Genomic DNA, 17,965 nt, shown 5'->3' with positions numbered 1-17,965 from the left:
AAAGATATCAAGTTTGATTAGCGGGTGCAGGGCACACTATCAGGCCTGTTTTCCAGCATCACTTGTCCCTGCTCTCCCCCACCACCCTAGTCTTTGCTGCCTGAGGCGGCCATCACAGACGATCTAATGGTAGGGCTTTCCTTCCCCCTTCACATTGGTCTTAGCTGATGGAATAGGCCATGTGCCTTCAATCAAACTGTGGCTTTGTTAATCCCATCTATTGGTTTCTTTCTTGCTCAGACGGCAACGCAATTAGAATACAATGTTCAGCTGCTAGCCCTTAATGATGCTACCCCACATTGACAAAACTCAAGGGAACTCAAGGAGGACGTGTAGAGTCATGGTGCTGGTACAGAATGCAACTGAGAGAAGAAGAGGGAAGTGGTTGTCTTGGGGGGAGGAAATTACTGAAAAGCGTTGGTAAACTGCATTCTGTGGGTGGCAGGCTTTCTAAAATAGCTCTCCAAAAGGCAGAAAAGAAAGCAAAGATGAAGTAGAGGAAAAAAGTGAAATGTGAAACTGGTACAGATGCAAATGAAATGTAATAAATGCATGCCTAGGCATAGCTGTGCTTATAGTGTACGTTCCCTTTGACCTACTTAGCCGGAGCCCCAAAATTGCAGCAGTCAACTTTTTCATGTCCAAATCCTTCTTAATTATAACACGAGACAGTTTTTTTTTTTTAAAAAACACACCGAAAAATATATATAAAAAAATCACCACCCTGAAAATTGGGTCTTTGGTCACAGCACGGCATTTCTGAAGCACAGATCAAATCGCTCATGGATCAAACTACACTGCAGGATGACTAATTGTGGGATGACTAATCCCCATTTCCCCTCCAAAACTCTATTTCATAGTGGCCCAGAAAACACAACCATCAAGATGTTGTTATCTCATCATGGGCTTTTGCATTGAAACACTCACCCCTTTGCAAGGCACCAAACAGAATAATTTCTAGCCCTCAGAATAAAGAAGCTGCAATCCTGCACACACTTATCTGGGAGAAAGCCCCCTCAAACTCAGTGGGGCTTACTTTTAAACAGACATATGCAATATTGCGTTGCCAGTCAGTCTAGCATTCCCATTTTTAAAAAGAATGTATTTATTTATAAAACAGTTCTGAGCTGACGCTGCGTAAAAAGAGGAGAAAAAACAACAGCCCTCCTCAGAAGACTTGTAGTCTACGACAGATTCAATGAACAGAGACTGAGTGGAAGAAATTGAAGGCAAGGCCGTTATATGCTGGGCAGGATATTTTCTTCTTATAGTTGTGATAAAAGTGCAATGCCACCATCGTGGCCTGCTTGTGATAGGGATGGTTGAATAAATCAGTTTGCTGTTCCTCCCTGCTTCTCATTTTTTCCATTTCTCCCAAGTTCTGCATCACTATCAACTTGCCACAACTGATGTCTTTCAACTGAATTGGTAAAGGTAAAGGGACCCCAACCATTAGGTCCAGTCGTGGACGACTCTGGGGTTGTGGGGCTCATCTCGCTTTATTGGCCAAGGGAGCCGGTGTACAGCTTCTGGGTCATGTGGCCAGCATGACTAAGCCACTTCTGGCGAACCAGAGCAGCGCATGGAAACACCGTTTACCTTCCCGCCGGAGCGGTACCTATTTATCTACTTGCACTTTGACGTGCTTTCGAACTGCTAGGTTGGCAGGAGCAGGGACCGAGCAACAGGAACTCACCCCGTCACGGGGATTCGAACAGCCGCCCTTCTGATCAGCAACCCCTAGGCTCTGCGGTTTAGACCACAGCGCCACCCGCATCCCTTTCAACTGAATTAAGTGTGTCAAAACTTGTATATAAAGTCAAATAAGCATTACTCAGCTTCCAATATTCTTACTGGATATGTGAGAGAAAAGCTTTCTGTACAAGAAGTGCTATTAAAGTGATACTTTACACTATCTTCAGACATAAGGGATGTGAAGACAGTGTGGCTGTAGTGGCTGAAGTACTGAGAGATTCCAAAATGGGCTCCTAGTCAGAAGAATCCCTTTAACTCTCTCAGCTGACCTGATCCTTTGCATTTGAAAGTAGTCTAATATCTTTGCTTCAAAGAAATATAGGAAACAGCCTTGCACAGGGCCACAGCAGTGGTTGCTCGGTGTTGCCTACTCTGAATACCCATGGCTCCTTAGGGTTTCAGGATTAGGACCCTCACTCACTGTGCTGGTTAGCAAAATCTGCCAATGAATGCAGTTAATCCAGTGTCAAGTTTCTGCCTTCATTGGCAGATTCTCCATTCCATGCTAGATTGTCTTCTACAGGCAGTTCTGAGAATCAGCTTAAGATGCTGCAAGTGCAGTTACATTTGATCAAGATGCAGAGCTGGCCCTGGCATTAGGCAGAGTGAGGCAGCCACCTCAGGAAGCTGAAATGGAGCGTCACGAAGGGGGATAATCTATTGTGGCTGGATTTTTAGTGGCACAGAAATGGGAAAGCACTTGTGGGCTTTTCTGCCTCAGGTGCCAAAATAGTTACCCCAGGGTTTTACGCCCAAAGGGGAGGGCACTGTTTTCTGCTCTGCCTCAGGCAGCAAAATGTCTTGTTAAAGTGCTTGTGTGAATGGTCTTGAAGTTCATAAAGTAGTGGCGATGCTGACATTGTCGCCTGTTGCAGCTTCTAAGGAGAGCATTCATGCTTTGGGTGAAAGAAGATTATTCAGACTGACAGCAAATGAAAAACTTACCATACTCTTGGTTTCATTAGTCTTCATTATATGACCACGACAGCTTTAATTGCTGCCCTGCATACATAAGTAATAAAAATGTAAAATGTTTAAATGAACTGTGCCTCCCAGAAGCCATTATAAAAGATTAATGACAAGCACTCTTTGCTAATTTAAACGTCTCTAAAACCCACATCCGAGTAGCCCTTGTGGTTATGATGATACTAGAACAATATTTGCGAGACCTCTTGTCTTGAGCTATTATGCACTGAGCTTTGATGACTTTGATTATTCCGTTCTTAGTGAGTCTGACTTCAATACATATTTGACTCCCATTTACTCAGCCTGACAACCCATCTCATTCCTGAGGTCCAAAGTGGCTTCAGGTATTGATAGCAGTCTGTCTTGAAGAACTGCTGATGATGCTCTGAGGCCTGGAAGTGCAGGCATCATTAGCAGCACTCCAAACTTTACCTGTTGCAAATTTCACTTCTTGGGCAAAGAGCTAGAGAAGAAAATAGTACTGAGCTTTTCTAACAAGCCCTGCAGCCCTGCATCTAGCCCTGCATCCTGTTCTTCCAGGGGGAAACCTGCAAGCCGGACCTGTGTACAAGAGCCCTCTCCCCTCCTGCAGTTTCTAGCAACTGGTATTCAGAAGCATAATGTCTCTGACTATGGAAGTGAGCATAGCCATCATGGCTAGCAGCCGTTGGTAGACTTATCATCCATGAATTAGTCTCATCCTCCTTTAAACCTATTCAAATTGATGGTCACCACTGTTCCTGTGGGAGCAAGTGCCATACTTTAACTATGCACTGCACGAAGAAGTTCCTTGTACTCCTTTACATCTTCCAAATCCTACTGACCTCATAAAAGTAATGGAGTACCAGCTGGTTGGCCTCCATTGCTTTTCTGGCTTCCCAACACCAAGGGTCTCTGGCGCTTACTGAGAGGGAGAGGGTAACATGCCCGGAGCGAGGTGTGGTGCAGCATGTGGCAGCAGGTATGTCAGATTGTCTACTCTGCTATACCTGACTCCATGCCTCATTTCCCACACTTCTCCCTTTTAGGAAATGGCAGCAACTCATTGTGTTGGGAAGCTCCACCTGCACCACCTCATTGGCTGCTACTGAAATAATAGCTGACCAAGCTTAGCGGATGAGCCGAAAACTGTCCTGGCTTCAGCAGATACAGGAGATTATAGCCAATGCTAGCTCTACTCAGAGTAGACCCACCGAAGTTTATGGGCATGTCTAACTTGGGTTCATTAATTTCAATGGGTCTACTCTGAGCAGGACTAGCACTGGTTACAACCCCAAGTAGACGTGGTGATCCCTTTTCACGAATCAGCTCCTGTTTGTGCAAAGGGTAAGCAATCTCTCAAGAAATACAGCATGCAAGCAAAACAGAGACGCAGTTAATTGTCATCTAGATAAACAGAGACCAAAGTTACTCCCCAACACAGATATTTTTAGTCACTTTTGGTAGTTACCCAATGAAAAGATCGTCTTACCTATTTTGTATCAGTTATTCCATGAGTCCAACACAGCAACAGTTCTCCATACCAAAAAACAGATCATGTTATAAAAAAACCCTCACACACCAGATATAGTTAAGAATGGCTCATGTTTCTGGAAGAAAAGTGAACAGGATCAAGGGAGGGCTAACCTCAAAACCTTGGATTTAGCAATTTGGCAGAATATCCTGTAAGAAAGAAAGGAATGCGTGCCATGACTCCATTTTCTTCATTTCTCCATGTAACATAGTGAATGAGAACCACTAAAAACATAGAAAAAACAATACAGTGGTACCTCGGGTTACAGATGCTTCAGGTTACAGACTCTGCTAACCCAGAAATAGTACCTCGGGTTAAGAACTTTGCTTCAGGATGAGAACAGAAATTGTGCAGTGGTGGTGCGGTGGCAATGGGAGGCCCCATTAGCTAAAGGGTACCTAAGGTTAAGAACAGTTTCAGGTTAAGAACGGACCTCCGGAACAAATTACGTTCTTAACCCGAGGTGCCACTGTAACTGATATATAATAAAACAATAATACATGTATAAAAATTACTAAAACCATGCAAATAATTGCAATAAAACAGCTTTAATTTATAGCCTGATATCATTTGACGACTTGCTAAGCTATAGGACAAACAGTGAACTAGTTCGGACATAAAGATCAGCCTTGGTTTAGTGTAACAAAAATGAGTCACAGCAAACATTGGACTTGTGTGCCTCCACATATCGTACTCTAGCAGAGCTGAGAGGAGATCAGAAGCTTTCATTCCCATTTTTTTGCAACCACAGTTGACCACATCTGAACCCTAAACTGGATAATCTTAACTGTAGTTCCTTGAAACAACCAGATTCATAACTCATGCTTAGGAGCTGGTTTCTTCCAAACAAGTCCCTGTTATGATCAACCTGCTTGTCAAGTTCAGACCAAACAACAAGTTAAAATAGTCACCAAACTCTTTTTTATAGCAGCACTGGAGGACAAGGGGGTGGGTAACACACAAGCCTAAGGTCACTTGTGGCTCCTTCCTGTGAAGTCTGTACTCTTCCAGTATGTATTACCACCAATGGAGCTCATACCTCCATCCCCACTTCACTAGCAACTTCTATCAGGGACAGAAATTATTCATTCATAAAGGCAAATAGAGACTAAAACAATCTGGAGACAGGAAGTGCCATGGAATATATGCTCCTTCCATACTTTCCAACAGATTTCACAGATGGCAACAAGGACAACTATGTACAGTACTGTGCTACAAACAAATAAATTCTTGGAACTGCATGCCTCATTATGCTTTGCTGCAGGCTTGTCTCTGCTTACTGTACACTGCATTAATTTATTCAGCAATAAAGCGTCCTGAACTGACTTCAGAAGCAGGGTAAAATCGCCCAGACAATTTTATTTAAATCTTAAGTACATTTTTAATATAATGAATGCTTGCAACCCAATCATTATGGACATTTACACAGAAGAACACATGCACAGAATTGCAGCCTTTGGTGAAACAGGAGGTGCCATCGCATTTCATCCCATGACAAGAGATCATGATGACTATAATATTCCGTACAGTAACTCTACAGTAGGGATGGGTAAATTCAGCAGTTTCTGTTTCTCTCAGTTTCTCATTATTCCAATCTTAAATTCAGTTCCCTATGTTTCGACATCAATTTGCAATTTTTAAAAAGTGCTCCTGAAAATTCACCAGCTTTTTACAGGGCATATTTCTCCCACTAAACACCTTTTTGTACGCAATTTTGCCTATTGTACATAATTTTTGCAAAGCAATTTCCCCTAATATGAATGCATTATTATTATTTTTTGCACCTATTACTTAGCTGGAGAACTGAATTGCAATATTCAAAGAAGTGCAAATTTTGAAGGGTTGCTTTTTTTACTTCACATATTGTTTTGAAAGTGTGAACCAGGTAAATAAGAACTGACTTGAATTTCTGTCCCGTTCCCACTCTGCAGTGTGGCATTCACCTCAGTGAGCTTGCCTCCAGCCCAAAAGGAAGGAACTCAGGGTCTCCAAGATCTGAATCTGTATTAGTGATCCCGAGAGCAAGAGAATGTTATTACCTTGGGTTATTGAATCCCTCCAAAGGGTCACTTCATAATACTAAATTCCTACAGGGAAGGTAGTTTTCAGCACAATCCTATACCTGTCAGCTAAGAAGAAAATCCCATTGAGTTCAGAAAAGTAAGTATAGGAAAATTTTGGGATTGGGATTGTAATGTAGGAGAGTTGTACCCTGGGATCCTTTCCATTGCAAGTGAAAAAATAGCAATCAAGCATCTGTTTATAGGTGTCATACAGAGGTACAGGGAGGTCAGCCAGAAATCTGGTGTTGTCCAGGAATCTCCAGTTTCCACCTGGACACACAAAACTACTGAAAGCCAAGTTTGAGTCAATTTTGTGGCTTTCATTTTGATCCAAATAGTTCCGCCACATTATTGAGATAGAAATCAGGGTTACATGGCAAATAGTGACCCTCTCTGTGTTCCCTGTCACCTTACAGAAGTGATGAACATTTCATTTTGCAGGGTTATGCTGCAATCTCATTCCTGTGTGTAAGTGCGTCAATTGAAAATGGATGGAATGTTTATTATTTCTAAATCTCATGGTGCTGGGTGTGGGGAAGGGAAAGGGAAATGTTGGGGTTTTAGGTCAATTACCAGGCCTATAGGTAGCCACGCTGACAGATGAGCCCTTTGTTCATTTGTACTCTTTAAGTACTACACCCAACACTGGATATTTTTTGTTCATGTAAAACATCAAATGAATATATATCTTAATATGCAACCATTCCTGACCAGAAGCCTGTGTCCTAGGAATATTCCACTCACCCTAGCGTTATTGATTTGGCTGGACCATGAAAAAAAGCAGAATAAATTCTAGGCATTGCAGAGAGTACTGCAATGGGAGGTCCAGGACAGCTCGCACTTGCTGGCCACAGTGATGGAATTTGGGCCAATTGATGGTGGAGATGCTTCCTTCACTCACATTGGCACATAGAAACTCCACTTCTGAAGTGGAATGTTTGGTTCCCATGGGCAAAAGCTCTAGTCCCAAATCAGAGAGCACTGCACTCACAGAAACCTTTAGAAAACTGAAGTTATTTCTACAAATTCAAGTCCAAATCCCAGAGACAGGTGGTATCATTTTTAAATGAAGCAGAGGCTAAATGGTTATACATGGACTCAGTCCTTTTTTCTGGTGGGACGCAGGGGTATACATACCCCTAAACATTTTGTGAATCCTTGTACTTTTGTCCATTTACTGTACTTATTTTTCCCGATTTGAACTATAAAATGGTGGTTTTCTTGAGTCAAAATGAGAGTACCCCTAAACATTTTTTTAAAGAAAAAAAGCACTGCATGGACTTATGCTTTGGCTTTTGAAAAGATGGCAATAGTTTCCCCTTTGCCAAAATAGGAATACCAAGTGCCCTACAAAACAGCAAACTTTGTAAAGGACTTTTGCAGATTCTGAACAATAAATGGCATCCATATACCTATGCAGTAGTCATGACCTTAGGTATCAATATGCCAGGTTAGGCCTCAAGTTGCATGTGGAACAATAATTCTTCTGCAGTGCCAGCCTATTGTAGTTAAACAGTTTAGGTTTCTAACAGTTGGGTGGGAATGGACCCTGTGAATCAGCTATGCTAACCCTTTGCTCTGAGGCTGGCTGTTCTGCACTTAGCAGTTCACAGGTGCTTGTTGGTATCCTTTTGAAATGGGGATTCTGCAGGCTATTTGCAGATGGTGTGGTTTGGCATCTGGTCTTAAATCAATATCCACAGGAGCTCCTGCTGGCAGACCAGTCTCTCCAAACACTATTGCTTCTCCCTGCTTTCAATAGTCCCCTTTCAACATCTACCCTACGACCAAGGAAATTATCGTGGTTATGACCTGATATCACATATGCTGTGAAGAGAAACCGGTTTACTTTGTAGCTTGTATAGTGTTCTAGACAATGTTCTGTACCTCTTGACCATGTAAAATGGTATCTGCCTCATGCAGAATTCTGAAATTCTGGGCTCTACTTTAGGTCCCTTCTGAAATAACTTGACAGCTACTCCTATATCTATTATGGAGTTATCCATCGTCTGGCAAATAGTTGAGTTTTTTCCTCTGCTAAGAAAAAATGGCTGTCCAGAGCTGTTGTCACTTCTTGCACAATCTGCCTACAATACAGGATATTAAAAAAATGCCCTGTTTTTAAACACTTACTGCTGGACAAATTTGTCTAATGTTGTGGGGGTTTTTCCCTACAGCTTGTGCATGCTGTCTGAAAGGGTGTGTATTTTTTCTGTTTTCTTCCAGGCTTCAAATGCAGACGAGGACAGAGAAGCATGGCTCTCTGGTTGGTATCCACCATGGAATTTAGCAGCATGCATCTTGCCTTTGCACTCTCAAGGAGTCACTGCTTTAAATGCGCCAATGTACATGCTGGCAATTTGCTGGGGGCGGGGGAATAATTTGCTATGAACTTACCACCACCCAAGTACAAATCCTGTATTAATCTAGCAAGTTGTCCTATACAGTGGTACCTCGGGTTACAGATGCTTCAGGTTACAGATGCTTCAGGTTACAGACTCTGCTAACCCATAAGCAGCATCTCAGGTTAAGAACTTTGCTTCAGGATGAGAACAGAAATCGCACCGCGGCGGCGCAGTGGCAGCAGGAGGCCCCATTAGCTAAAGTGGGGCCTCAGGTTAAGAATAGTTTCAGGTTAAGAATGGACCTCCAGAACAAATTAAGTTCTTAACCCGAGGTACCACTGTATAAGAACGACACTTGTAATTAAAGGGGAAAATCACCAATTTATACACATGAGCAGTGAATGGGAAAGGTTTTGGCACTGACTTGCATGCATTTTTGTTTACAAATCTGTGCTCCTTAAAGCTGTCTCACACAAAACCAGACCAGAATAAATATCTTACAAAACGCAAGGGAAGGAAGAGAGACCCAAACAATGCCTGACTTGTTAAATAATTGCAAATCTGACCCTCCAGATGTTTCTGAACTACATGACCATGCTTGATGAGCATGAATGGAATTGTAGTTCAGCAGCATCTGTAAGGCCAAAACTTCCCCACACCTGCAATTCAGCCTTCCCATGTAGTTCAGTTTTGTTTAGACATTCACTTCGTTTTTAAGATACGTGCCTTTTCTCTTAAAAAAAATAAAATCAGTTAAAATAGATACACAGGCAGGTATTAAGGGCTACATATGTGAAATATATACTGACTTTTCTATTAGTTTTACTGTTTATTTTGCATAATCCTGAGTCACAGCTAGCAATATATAACAAAAACTGAACTAACTGTAATTATATGACAACTTATATACCTGTGGTGCTGTGTGGTTCTCCAAGGCCCTTGGCAGAGCTCTTTCCCAACCCTTTTAACCGAGATCTTTCAAATGGAGTTTGAAACGGGACCACTGTGCATAGGAAATATCTATTCTATCTTTGAGCTCCTTCCCTTTCCAAAATGTTTTCTGGAGATTGAACCTGGGATGGGCTGCATTCAAACAAAGTTATCCTGTTCATACAAGGGCTTTCATTTTCATAATAGAACTTCCTCTCCATCCTCTGTCTCCCCAAATATTCTGGAGGTTTGAAAGAACTCCCAGAACAGATAGTGGGCACAGGGGGGAACAGAGAGGGGGTGCTCTGTTGTGCAAGCAGAAGTCCTTGCCTGAACAAGATGACTTCATTGGATACAACCCAATGTGTGAGCACAGACTAGCATCACCCCTGATGTCATGCATGTAGGCTCGCCCCGGTTCCTAATGTAATGCAACATAGAAGACAGTGCACATACAACTGTACACACAGCTTTCTCACTACAGACATTAAAATATGAAGCATTCCTGCCTTGAACTGGGACTTAATTACCCTGGTAAAAACTACCCCCATAAATATCAATCCCAAGAAACCATAGATGGGATGCAATATCAGGCATTCGTGTTGGAGGGTAGGAGGCTACCTGGAAGCTAGAGTCAGGCAGGCTGAGGGCCAGACCTCTAGCACCCTTCTGGTGTCACCCGACCTCCAGAGACAGGGTGCTGATGGGCTGTAGCATGACTGTAAGTGGCTCTGCATTCTGAGCTATTACACACCACTCATACCATGTCATTCTGTGGCATGCATAGATAGACCAGGGCTCAGTAATTCTTTCTCTGGCAGAATACAGCATGTTGTTTCAAGTTCAAAATGTATGCCGGACTCTCATCCCTTGATCATCAGTTCTAGAGCCATGGTGGATTTGCTTCGTGACAACATGAATTTGTTCTAGTATAGCAGTGTGCCAGCTGATGTTACTCATTCCAGATAATTCCCAGTCTTACCATACAACCATTGATTATCAGGGTATGAGCCAGAAAGAACTCTGTGGATCAGGCAGTGACTGCTGATGATCAGTTGCAGGACATAAAGTCAGGAATGCCAGTTTGGGATGCTTCTCTCCATGAAAACACATACACAAAAACTAGCATATCATGGAGATATCAGCCTGCTAGTTTTGTTCTTGGAATACTCTCTCCCTCCTTTCTTCACCTATGAGAGCATCAAAAAATGTGCTTCTTTGTTTGCACTGCTGTAACCCATTCTACATTTTAAGATGTTCCCACCTTGTTCCCACCCTGTTCTGTTGCATGTGCTCATCTACCCTGAACCAACAGCATTTCTGCCAACAAATAAGCAAAAAACAAACCACAAAATGAATGTAAAATTCTTATCAGATACGGGTTTTTCATACCAGGTTTATTATTATTATTATTCATGGATACATATACAAGAGATGCATAGTTTTTCAGAGCTAGGGTTGAATGTAACAAACTTCCAAGACAGCTCAAAAGAAATGAAACAAACAAACAATGACAAATAGGGGGTGTGACATACCGGGAACAATACATATGATTATCTTGCTAAAGTTATTGCAGAAATGCAAACATTGTGGTGCTTGTGTGGTCAGCACCTCGCCCAAGATATTTCTGTATCAGAGTCAAAAATCCTTTGGCCCGCCTGAAGGTTCCTCCACTTGCACTCTTCTGACATTTCAGGAAAATTGAGAGAAATGGACGTCTGAGAATTACACTGGAACTCCATGTCTTTCTTGGCAACTACATGTTTTAAATGTAGAATACATGAAGAAAGAGCAATTGTTGGCAAGGGACGTCCAAAAATATGGTTTAATCTATGGAGTGCTGCTCCCGCACAAGTTTCTGTTGCAACAAATGGAAATTATACAGAAGCACTTCTTGATGAATGGTACAATTATGATATTGGAAGACTGAAAGTTGCCTGAAACGGAAGTGCCTGCAATATACACAATATAGATGCTAACATATGACATTTTAAAGTGTATCATTTTATGAAAAATCCCCCTCCCGCAGGAGTCAAAAACAGTTGAACCAGTCTAGCTTTCTGTGGAAAGTTGTGCTTTGTTTGATGTATTTTCTAGCTACAAGTTTAGCTGAAAACTGTCAAAATTTATATGTATATATAATATGGCAGTCTAGGAGAAATGCATGCAACTGCTACAAAGCTGAGTACAGGATAAATATCTCTTGCTAAGCAGTTGGGAAGTCACCCAATTAGAAGGACCAGTAACGTTATAATATTTACATACAGCCATATTATATTCTTATGTTTTCACAGTAATGTGCAAATGTTACAAATATGGCTTTTCATTTTTTAAAAAAAGTAAGTAAGACATAATTGTACAGAGTAATATTTCTAAATGTTTAGGACTGTTTCACCTTTTTGTGAAACCTGTTGAGTTTGCTTTAACTGTACACTGCACTCAGTCACCACCTTAGTAACTGCGGAGTAGTTCACTCGTATTTCCTAAGGCACAATACTAATGTTAAATGCTTTAAAAATGGAGTCATGCTTTCTTTTTGTCTATGTGACATAATATGCCATTACTAGCTATACGGTAACAACATTATTGGTTGTACGAAATACCATGTCAAAGACTACATTACATGCTTAAGTTTCATATGTACTCTATAAACTTGAAGCTGCTCTGAAAACATACTATACAGCATTGTATATTAAAACGTTTGTTTTTTTGGTAATATTTGTTGTACACAAAGCAGAGAGTTATAAGGCTTCAGTGGAATAATTATCTTATAATTGAACAAATATTTTACATTCTTTGAAAATGGTATTTACATTTGCTTTTAACTCATCTTTTGTCATTTGGTAATTAATACATGTTTCATATGCATCCTTCTGGACTGTCTAAAGTGCTTGCTTATCAGCTTGAGGAAAGAAAATGCATAATTGTCTTAAACATAACAAACCCACAACATAGTAATGGCAAGAGTATTTGCAGGGGATCAGGACTGCATTCTCAGAAGCAGAAATTATTGCTGAATTCAAAGCCTCCACAAGGCATATATAATGCTAGTTTGTATGTATAAGCATACACATAAAACAGTTGAGGAAAAGATAGATATCCACGTTTTTGTCCATCAACCTTAATATTTTGTGCTGTTCAATTTTCTTGTGCTATGTCTAGAAATTGATCTAAGTCAAAGTATTAACATGCAGTCCTATGATACATGAGCAAAGACCTGCAATAGGCTGAAAAGTATAGAACTGAGATGACAATCCGGGTTTGTTTTAAAAAAAATGCATCAGGAATAAGGCAACAAGATGTAAAATACAGTTCAAAAGTGAAGAAATCCAGGAATTCAGACACGTATTTTACTTTCCAGGGCTTGTAACTAACTAAATCATACTCAGGGTAGACCCACTAAAATCTTGCCTATTATCTGAATGGATCTACTCTGAGTATGAATGAGCTGATACAACCCAACAGGGGGTTTTATACCCATACCAACAGACAGTTCCAACACATCCCAAGTTCCAATGTATGTTTGATGGTTACTGTGCCTAGAAATACTTTGGATGGCAGCATATCCAAAGCTGCCAATACAATGTCCTGATGTCAGAATCTAACAAAATAAGGCACTTCCAGTAGAGCCCAAAGGAAAAGAAAGCCAGTTTTCAGTCAGTCACCACTTGTGTCACATTTCCTATTTCAACTTGCGAAATGCACCATTTCAGAGTTTGTGTCCTCCATTTCCCATGAGATGATATTCTTGACAGAAGGTGTTTCCTTGGTTGAAGCCAGCCAATTAGTTTTTATGTATAGATATACAGAGAAGAGGTAATTGTTCCAAACATTCCAGAAAGGGAAAGAGCAGAGCGGTACCAGGGAGGATCTTCCATTTATCTGAAGCCGATGTCTCAGCGGAGCTTAAAGCAGGATATCTAGACGGCCAGCTATGAATGGACGTTGGTGCTGGAGAGGTCGTTCCTAATTATTTCATTTACTGCAAGGAAGAAGAAAACAGAAGGAGAGAAGGGTTATTGCTCTATACACACTTCTGTCAAAAGTGACACTTAAAGGCACTTGAATTAGTGTTGCCTGTTTCTCTTTGGTCACAGATGCTAAGCATAAAATGCCAGTAAGTAGCCAATCAAACCAGGATGGGACTGCAAGAGCAAAAGGATCGCATAATCCTAAAGAAAACTCATGCAGGGCTCCCAGGCTCCCATTAGAAAGGAGCACCTGGGGCCTTGTCGTATTGCATCACTCATATTCCACCCCTGCAATTTAGTTACATATATATATATATATATATATATATAACCAGTTGGGTTGGCTTTGAAGGGGAAAGTGACAAAGAAGAGGAAGTCCATAGAAGAACTGATCCATGGCACATAAGCTGACCTGAGCTTGCAAGCATAACCCACAAAACAGCAGGGGGCTGACCTGAATGTTTGAAAATGGCTATGACTCAGTTGGATAGGGGTTCCGTATGCTGAAGTTTCCACAGTGGGAAAGAGAGTTGATGAAAGAAATAAGGGACCTAAATTGGTGTTTTTGCTTGCTTGCAGCCGATAGTGGTGAAACAGATAAATCGACATGTCTTCCTCAACAATGGAAAGCACGCAAATGTGGGTGTTTTGTGTTTTTAAAGCAAAGCAAAGCAAAGCAAAGCAAAGCAAAGCAAAGCAAAGCAAAGCAAAGCAAAGCAAAGCAAAGCAAAGCAAAGCAAAGCAAAGCAAAGCACACAACCCCTTATTCGCCTTCAGAAAACTTCTGAGGACAAGGCAGCAAGCCATAGCAGGTATTTAAAGAAAGAAGTTGACAGGGTCTATAATCTAAGCATTAACTTGCGGGATGAAGAGAGTATGGCAATGTTTTCGTTACTCGTGGTTATTATTTTTTCATTCCCTTCACCCCCTGCTCGACTTTTGAGCTGTGCAGTTTCTCACACTCCGGCTATGTCCATTTATCGCTTGTGATTTTTGGCAGATGGGCAGGAAATGACTGAACCTGGCAGAGCATATCAACAGTGAGCTGCACAACATCCCTTCTATTTCCACCTCTCCTCCCTGTGGTCCCTGCCACTGCTTGATTTACATTAAGATAGACAAAATGTCATCAGGAAGGCTGTCACCACTTCGGAGCTTTCCTAACATCACAGCGAAGGGGAAACACATGCCCACGTCATGGAATTAGCCTGGAAAAGCCCACATTTCCCTTTGCTTGTGGGCTGTTGATCCTTTCTGCTTGGATAATTCCATTTGTTGGTGCAAGAAAAGACCATGCTGATCAAAAACAAAACTTCCTGTAGCTGTGCGCAGATTATTATTATTTTTTAAAAGTTTTAAAAAGATTTAAAAAGATGAGTTTGGGGTTTTTTTTTAAAGTGTTTCTTCGCTATGGCACATTTTTAGAGAGAGAAAGCAACTTAAATTGGGTTCCAGAGTGGCATAAGAGAAATTGGACTACGATAGCTTCGTACATCTAAATGCCAGTTTTCCTTAGGAAAATCTGTGTAAGGTATTGGGGCCCTTGAGCACCAGAGGTCAGCTACCTTATTAATTTGTGGCACCAAGGCAGCTCATGGGCTGAAAGGCTTACTGAACTGATCTTTCCTGTGCAGCACCACCACAAACGTAATGGCCAGAGAAGGTATTGCAGCTTGCCAACCCGGCTGGGTCAGGTGACCTGATCAACCAACAGGGGCCTGATTGGCTCTGTATGAGTTTTGCTCTAGCTTTGCTTTCTCAGTGTGATCAGCTTGCTGCTTGCCTTGCCTGCTTGTCTGATCAGCTTGCAACACTACCTGCCTTGCCTAATCCAACTACTTATTCATACCAATAAGAATGCTTTGGTGAACAACCATGGAAAGTAAGTGATGTGGTATGTCGTACTGCATTAATGGAAAGTGCCGTGAGTGGTTCCTGACATCAAATCTTCTGAGAAGATGCTACAATCGGGGACACACACGGCCGGCCAGTCATCAGCAAATATTTGAGCCTGTGCACATTCTGACAGAACATTTGATTTTGGACTTGCTTTGAAATTCTATTGACACAGCACTTTTAAGCACCATTTGGGTAGGAAACAGTTCCTTTGAGTCACTGCTCCTCAAGTAACCTCAGAAGTCCCAGGGCATGTGGAAGACTATGCAGCTTAAATCTACCATACACTGGTGTTTTGAGGACCATAGCTTGGTGGAAGAACATCTACTTTACATGAAGGTCTCAGGTTCAATCCCCAGCATCTCCAGTTAGAGTTGGGCATAACTCTTGTTAGAGTTGGGCATAGAGTTGGGCATAACTGGAGAGCTGCTGCCAATCCATGTAGACAACATTGAGTAATATGGACCAAGGCAGCTTTGTATAAGGCAGCTTGCTGTTTCCAGAAACTAGAGCAATGGTAGACTTCTTCCATATGGAGCAGGAATTGCCATGAACATGAGAAGAAGCCCTTAATTCTATGTCCATACTTGAGGATTCCTTCTCAGAAGCCTGACTTCTGGATCTCAAGGGACCCTACTGATTGGCTGTCATTGAGAATATGTCATGAATATACTACTGTTACTTTAAATACCCACCAACATCTGTTTGAAAACAAAAAGAAGAAGAGTGGATGTGCTTCTGGGTTGGATTCCCTTTATTAGTGCACTTGAAGTTGAAAACAAACCCTGTAAAGCCAGATGGGGAGAAGGGGAGGGAATCCAGTTTGTTTATTTCATTAGGGTTTACAGCTAAATGTTGTATTTGATGTTTGTCATGGCATATTAATACTTCTTTTAAATAAGCAAAACCTGTGATCTTGCAACAGGGCAATGGGCACAGCAACAGAGCTGGAGAAAAGCTATTTCAAATATCCCTGAGCATGAAAAGTTACTCTTCAGCCCAAATAGAAAGCACAATCAGTAAACAGACAGTTTTGGGTCTATTCTCTAGCAACTGCCTGAAAATGTAGTCAATTTTAAAATTGTAGCCCAATTGATGTTTCAGTTGTTTTACAGCAAACACATTTTAGATAGCTTAATGTGTAATCCTTTCTTTTATGAACTATTGTATTTCGGGAATGAAAATGTGGTTCAGTCACTAAGTGATGTCATTCACATATATATATCTAGAAGCAAACAGGATAACTAATGGTTTGTTTTATTCTTTATTTTCATTTTTCAAGAAAGCTTGAACATTGTGTCCCAATGTCAACAGATGCAGGGATCCGTTCATAATTTAAAAATATTTAACAAACACCTCTTTCCACTTGCACAGAACCCTTACAGAAGCCTTACATTAGTGGCTTTTATATAAACCAATCTGGTTATTACATCTCTTTAAGACTGGGCTTCTCATCTTAACACTCGTTTTGCACGTGAGGTAACTTAGGGACACAGGCAGATAGCTGGCATGCTAAAAATCATGCAAGTCAGTTTGTGGTCAAACTGAAATTCAAGACATAAACTTCAGTCTAAGATTATACTGTTCTTGGAGATGAGCGGAATCCTTCCTATACTAACCATTCGCACAGCATTTTAAAAATATGTGAGGTTTTTTGCGAGCTTGCCAATTACACCTACAGTTTCCCAACATGCTCTCTGCTTAAAAAAATTGTCAGAGCGAAAGTTTCCATGTCATCCTCACTTTCCCACTAGCACCCTGCACCCTCTCTCTTAAAAAAAGAATCCAAAATAGATTTAAGAAAGGCAGGTTTGTCATGTGACCACACTACCTGTCAAGGGACCTGAAAAATAATTTTTTCTGTCGTTAAACCCATCAGATGTTGCAGCAACAGGATGTGGCAAGACTGTGGTTTAATAAGGAGGTTTTTCTTCTGAATTTAACTTTAAAATGACCTTGCCATGGAAAAGTTTGCTTCAGTGTAAACAAAATAGCATAACTGATAACAATAGTTTTATTTATTTCTTTTAGAGGCAACTATATTTCATCACATTAACATACAAAGTTTAAATGCTTTTGCCTACAAGGCAAACTCTTCTGAAGTTTCTCTACCCTCCACCCAATATTAAATTGGGTGCTCTTAGAATCACAAAGTAACCTTTGCTATAAAATAATGATCTATAGATGTAATCCTGGTCCTATCAAAGCTACTATGAAAACATCTATTAATTTTAAATTAAGCCAAAGCACAGACTATTTTAGCCAGAGATCAAAGCTTTCTTAAGGCTTATGACAATGAAAACAAATGGGAGATAATTGGCAAAAGAGAAAATAATGAATTATTATTATTATTATTATTATTATTATTATGCCCTTCCTCCCACAGCAGCCATGGGTGGCAAATACAAAGAGTTAAAACAATACAAATAAAATTAAAACGTCTTTTGTTTTCAGTACAAAATGTGTCATATTATATTAATGAGATGATACAAGAGTAGACCACAGACTACAGCACAAATGCTTTGG

At 40.9% G+C, this 17,965-nt stretch overlaps 1 protein-coding gene across 3 annotated transcripts in view; it reads right to left on the bottom strand.

Annotated features, from left to right (window-relative positions):
* Positions 1 to 10,932: 10,932 nt before the first annotated feature.
* NFATC1 (nuclear factor of activated T cells 1) overlaps positions 10,933 to 17,965 on the bottom strand; it is a 140,230-nt gene continuing 133,197 nt past the window's right edge. For all 3 annotated transcript variants that reach the window (XM_081014164.1, XM_081014163.1, XM_081014165.1), the window contains exon 10: positions 10,933 to 13,554. In XM_081014164.1, coding sequence (XP_080870290.1) covers positions 13,505 to 13,554 — 50 coding nt within the window. In that variant the 3' untranslated portion in view covers positions 10,933 to 13,504. The remainder of the gene's footprint in view (positions 13,555 to 17,965) is intronic.

The sequence above is a fragment of the Podarcis pityusensis genome (assembly GCF_964106645.2).
Source record: "Podarcis pityusensis genome assembly, chromosome: 7".
In the NCBI taxonomy this organism is placed as follows: domain Eukaryota; kingdom Metazoa; phylum Chordata; class Lepidosauria; order Squamata; family Lacertidae; genus Podarcis; species Podarcis pityusensis.
This window is presented reverse-complemented; position numbering and strand designations above follow the sequence as displayed.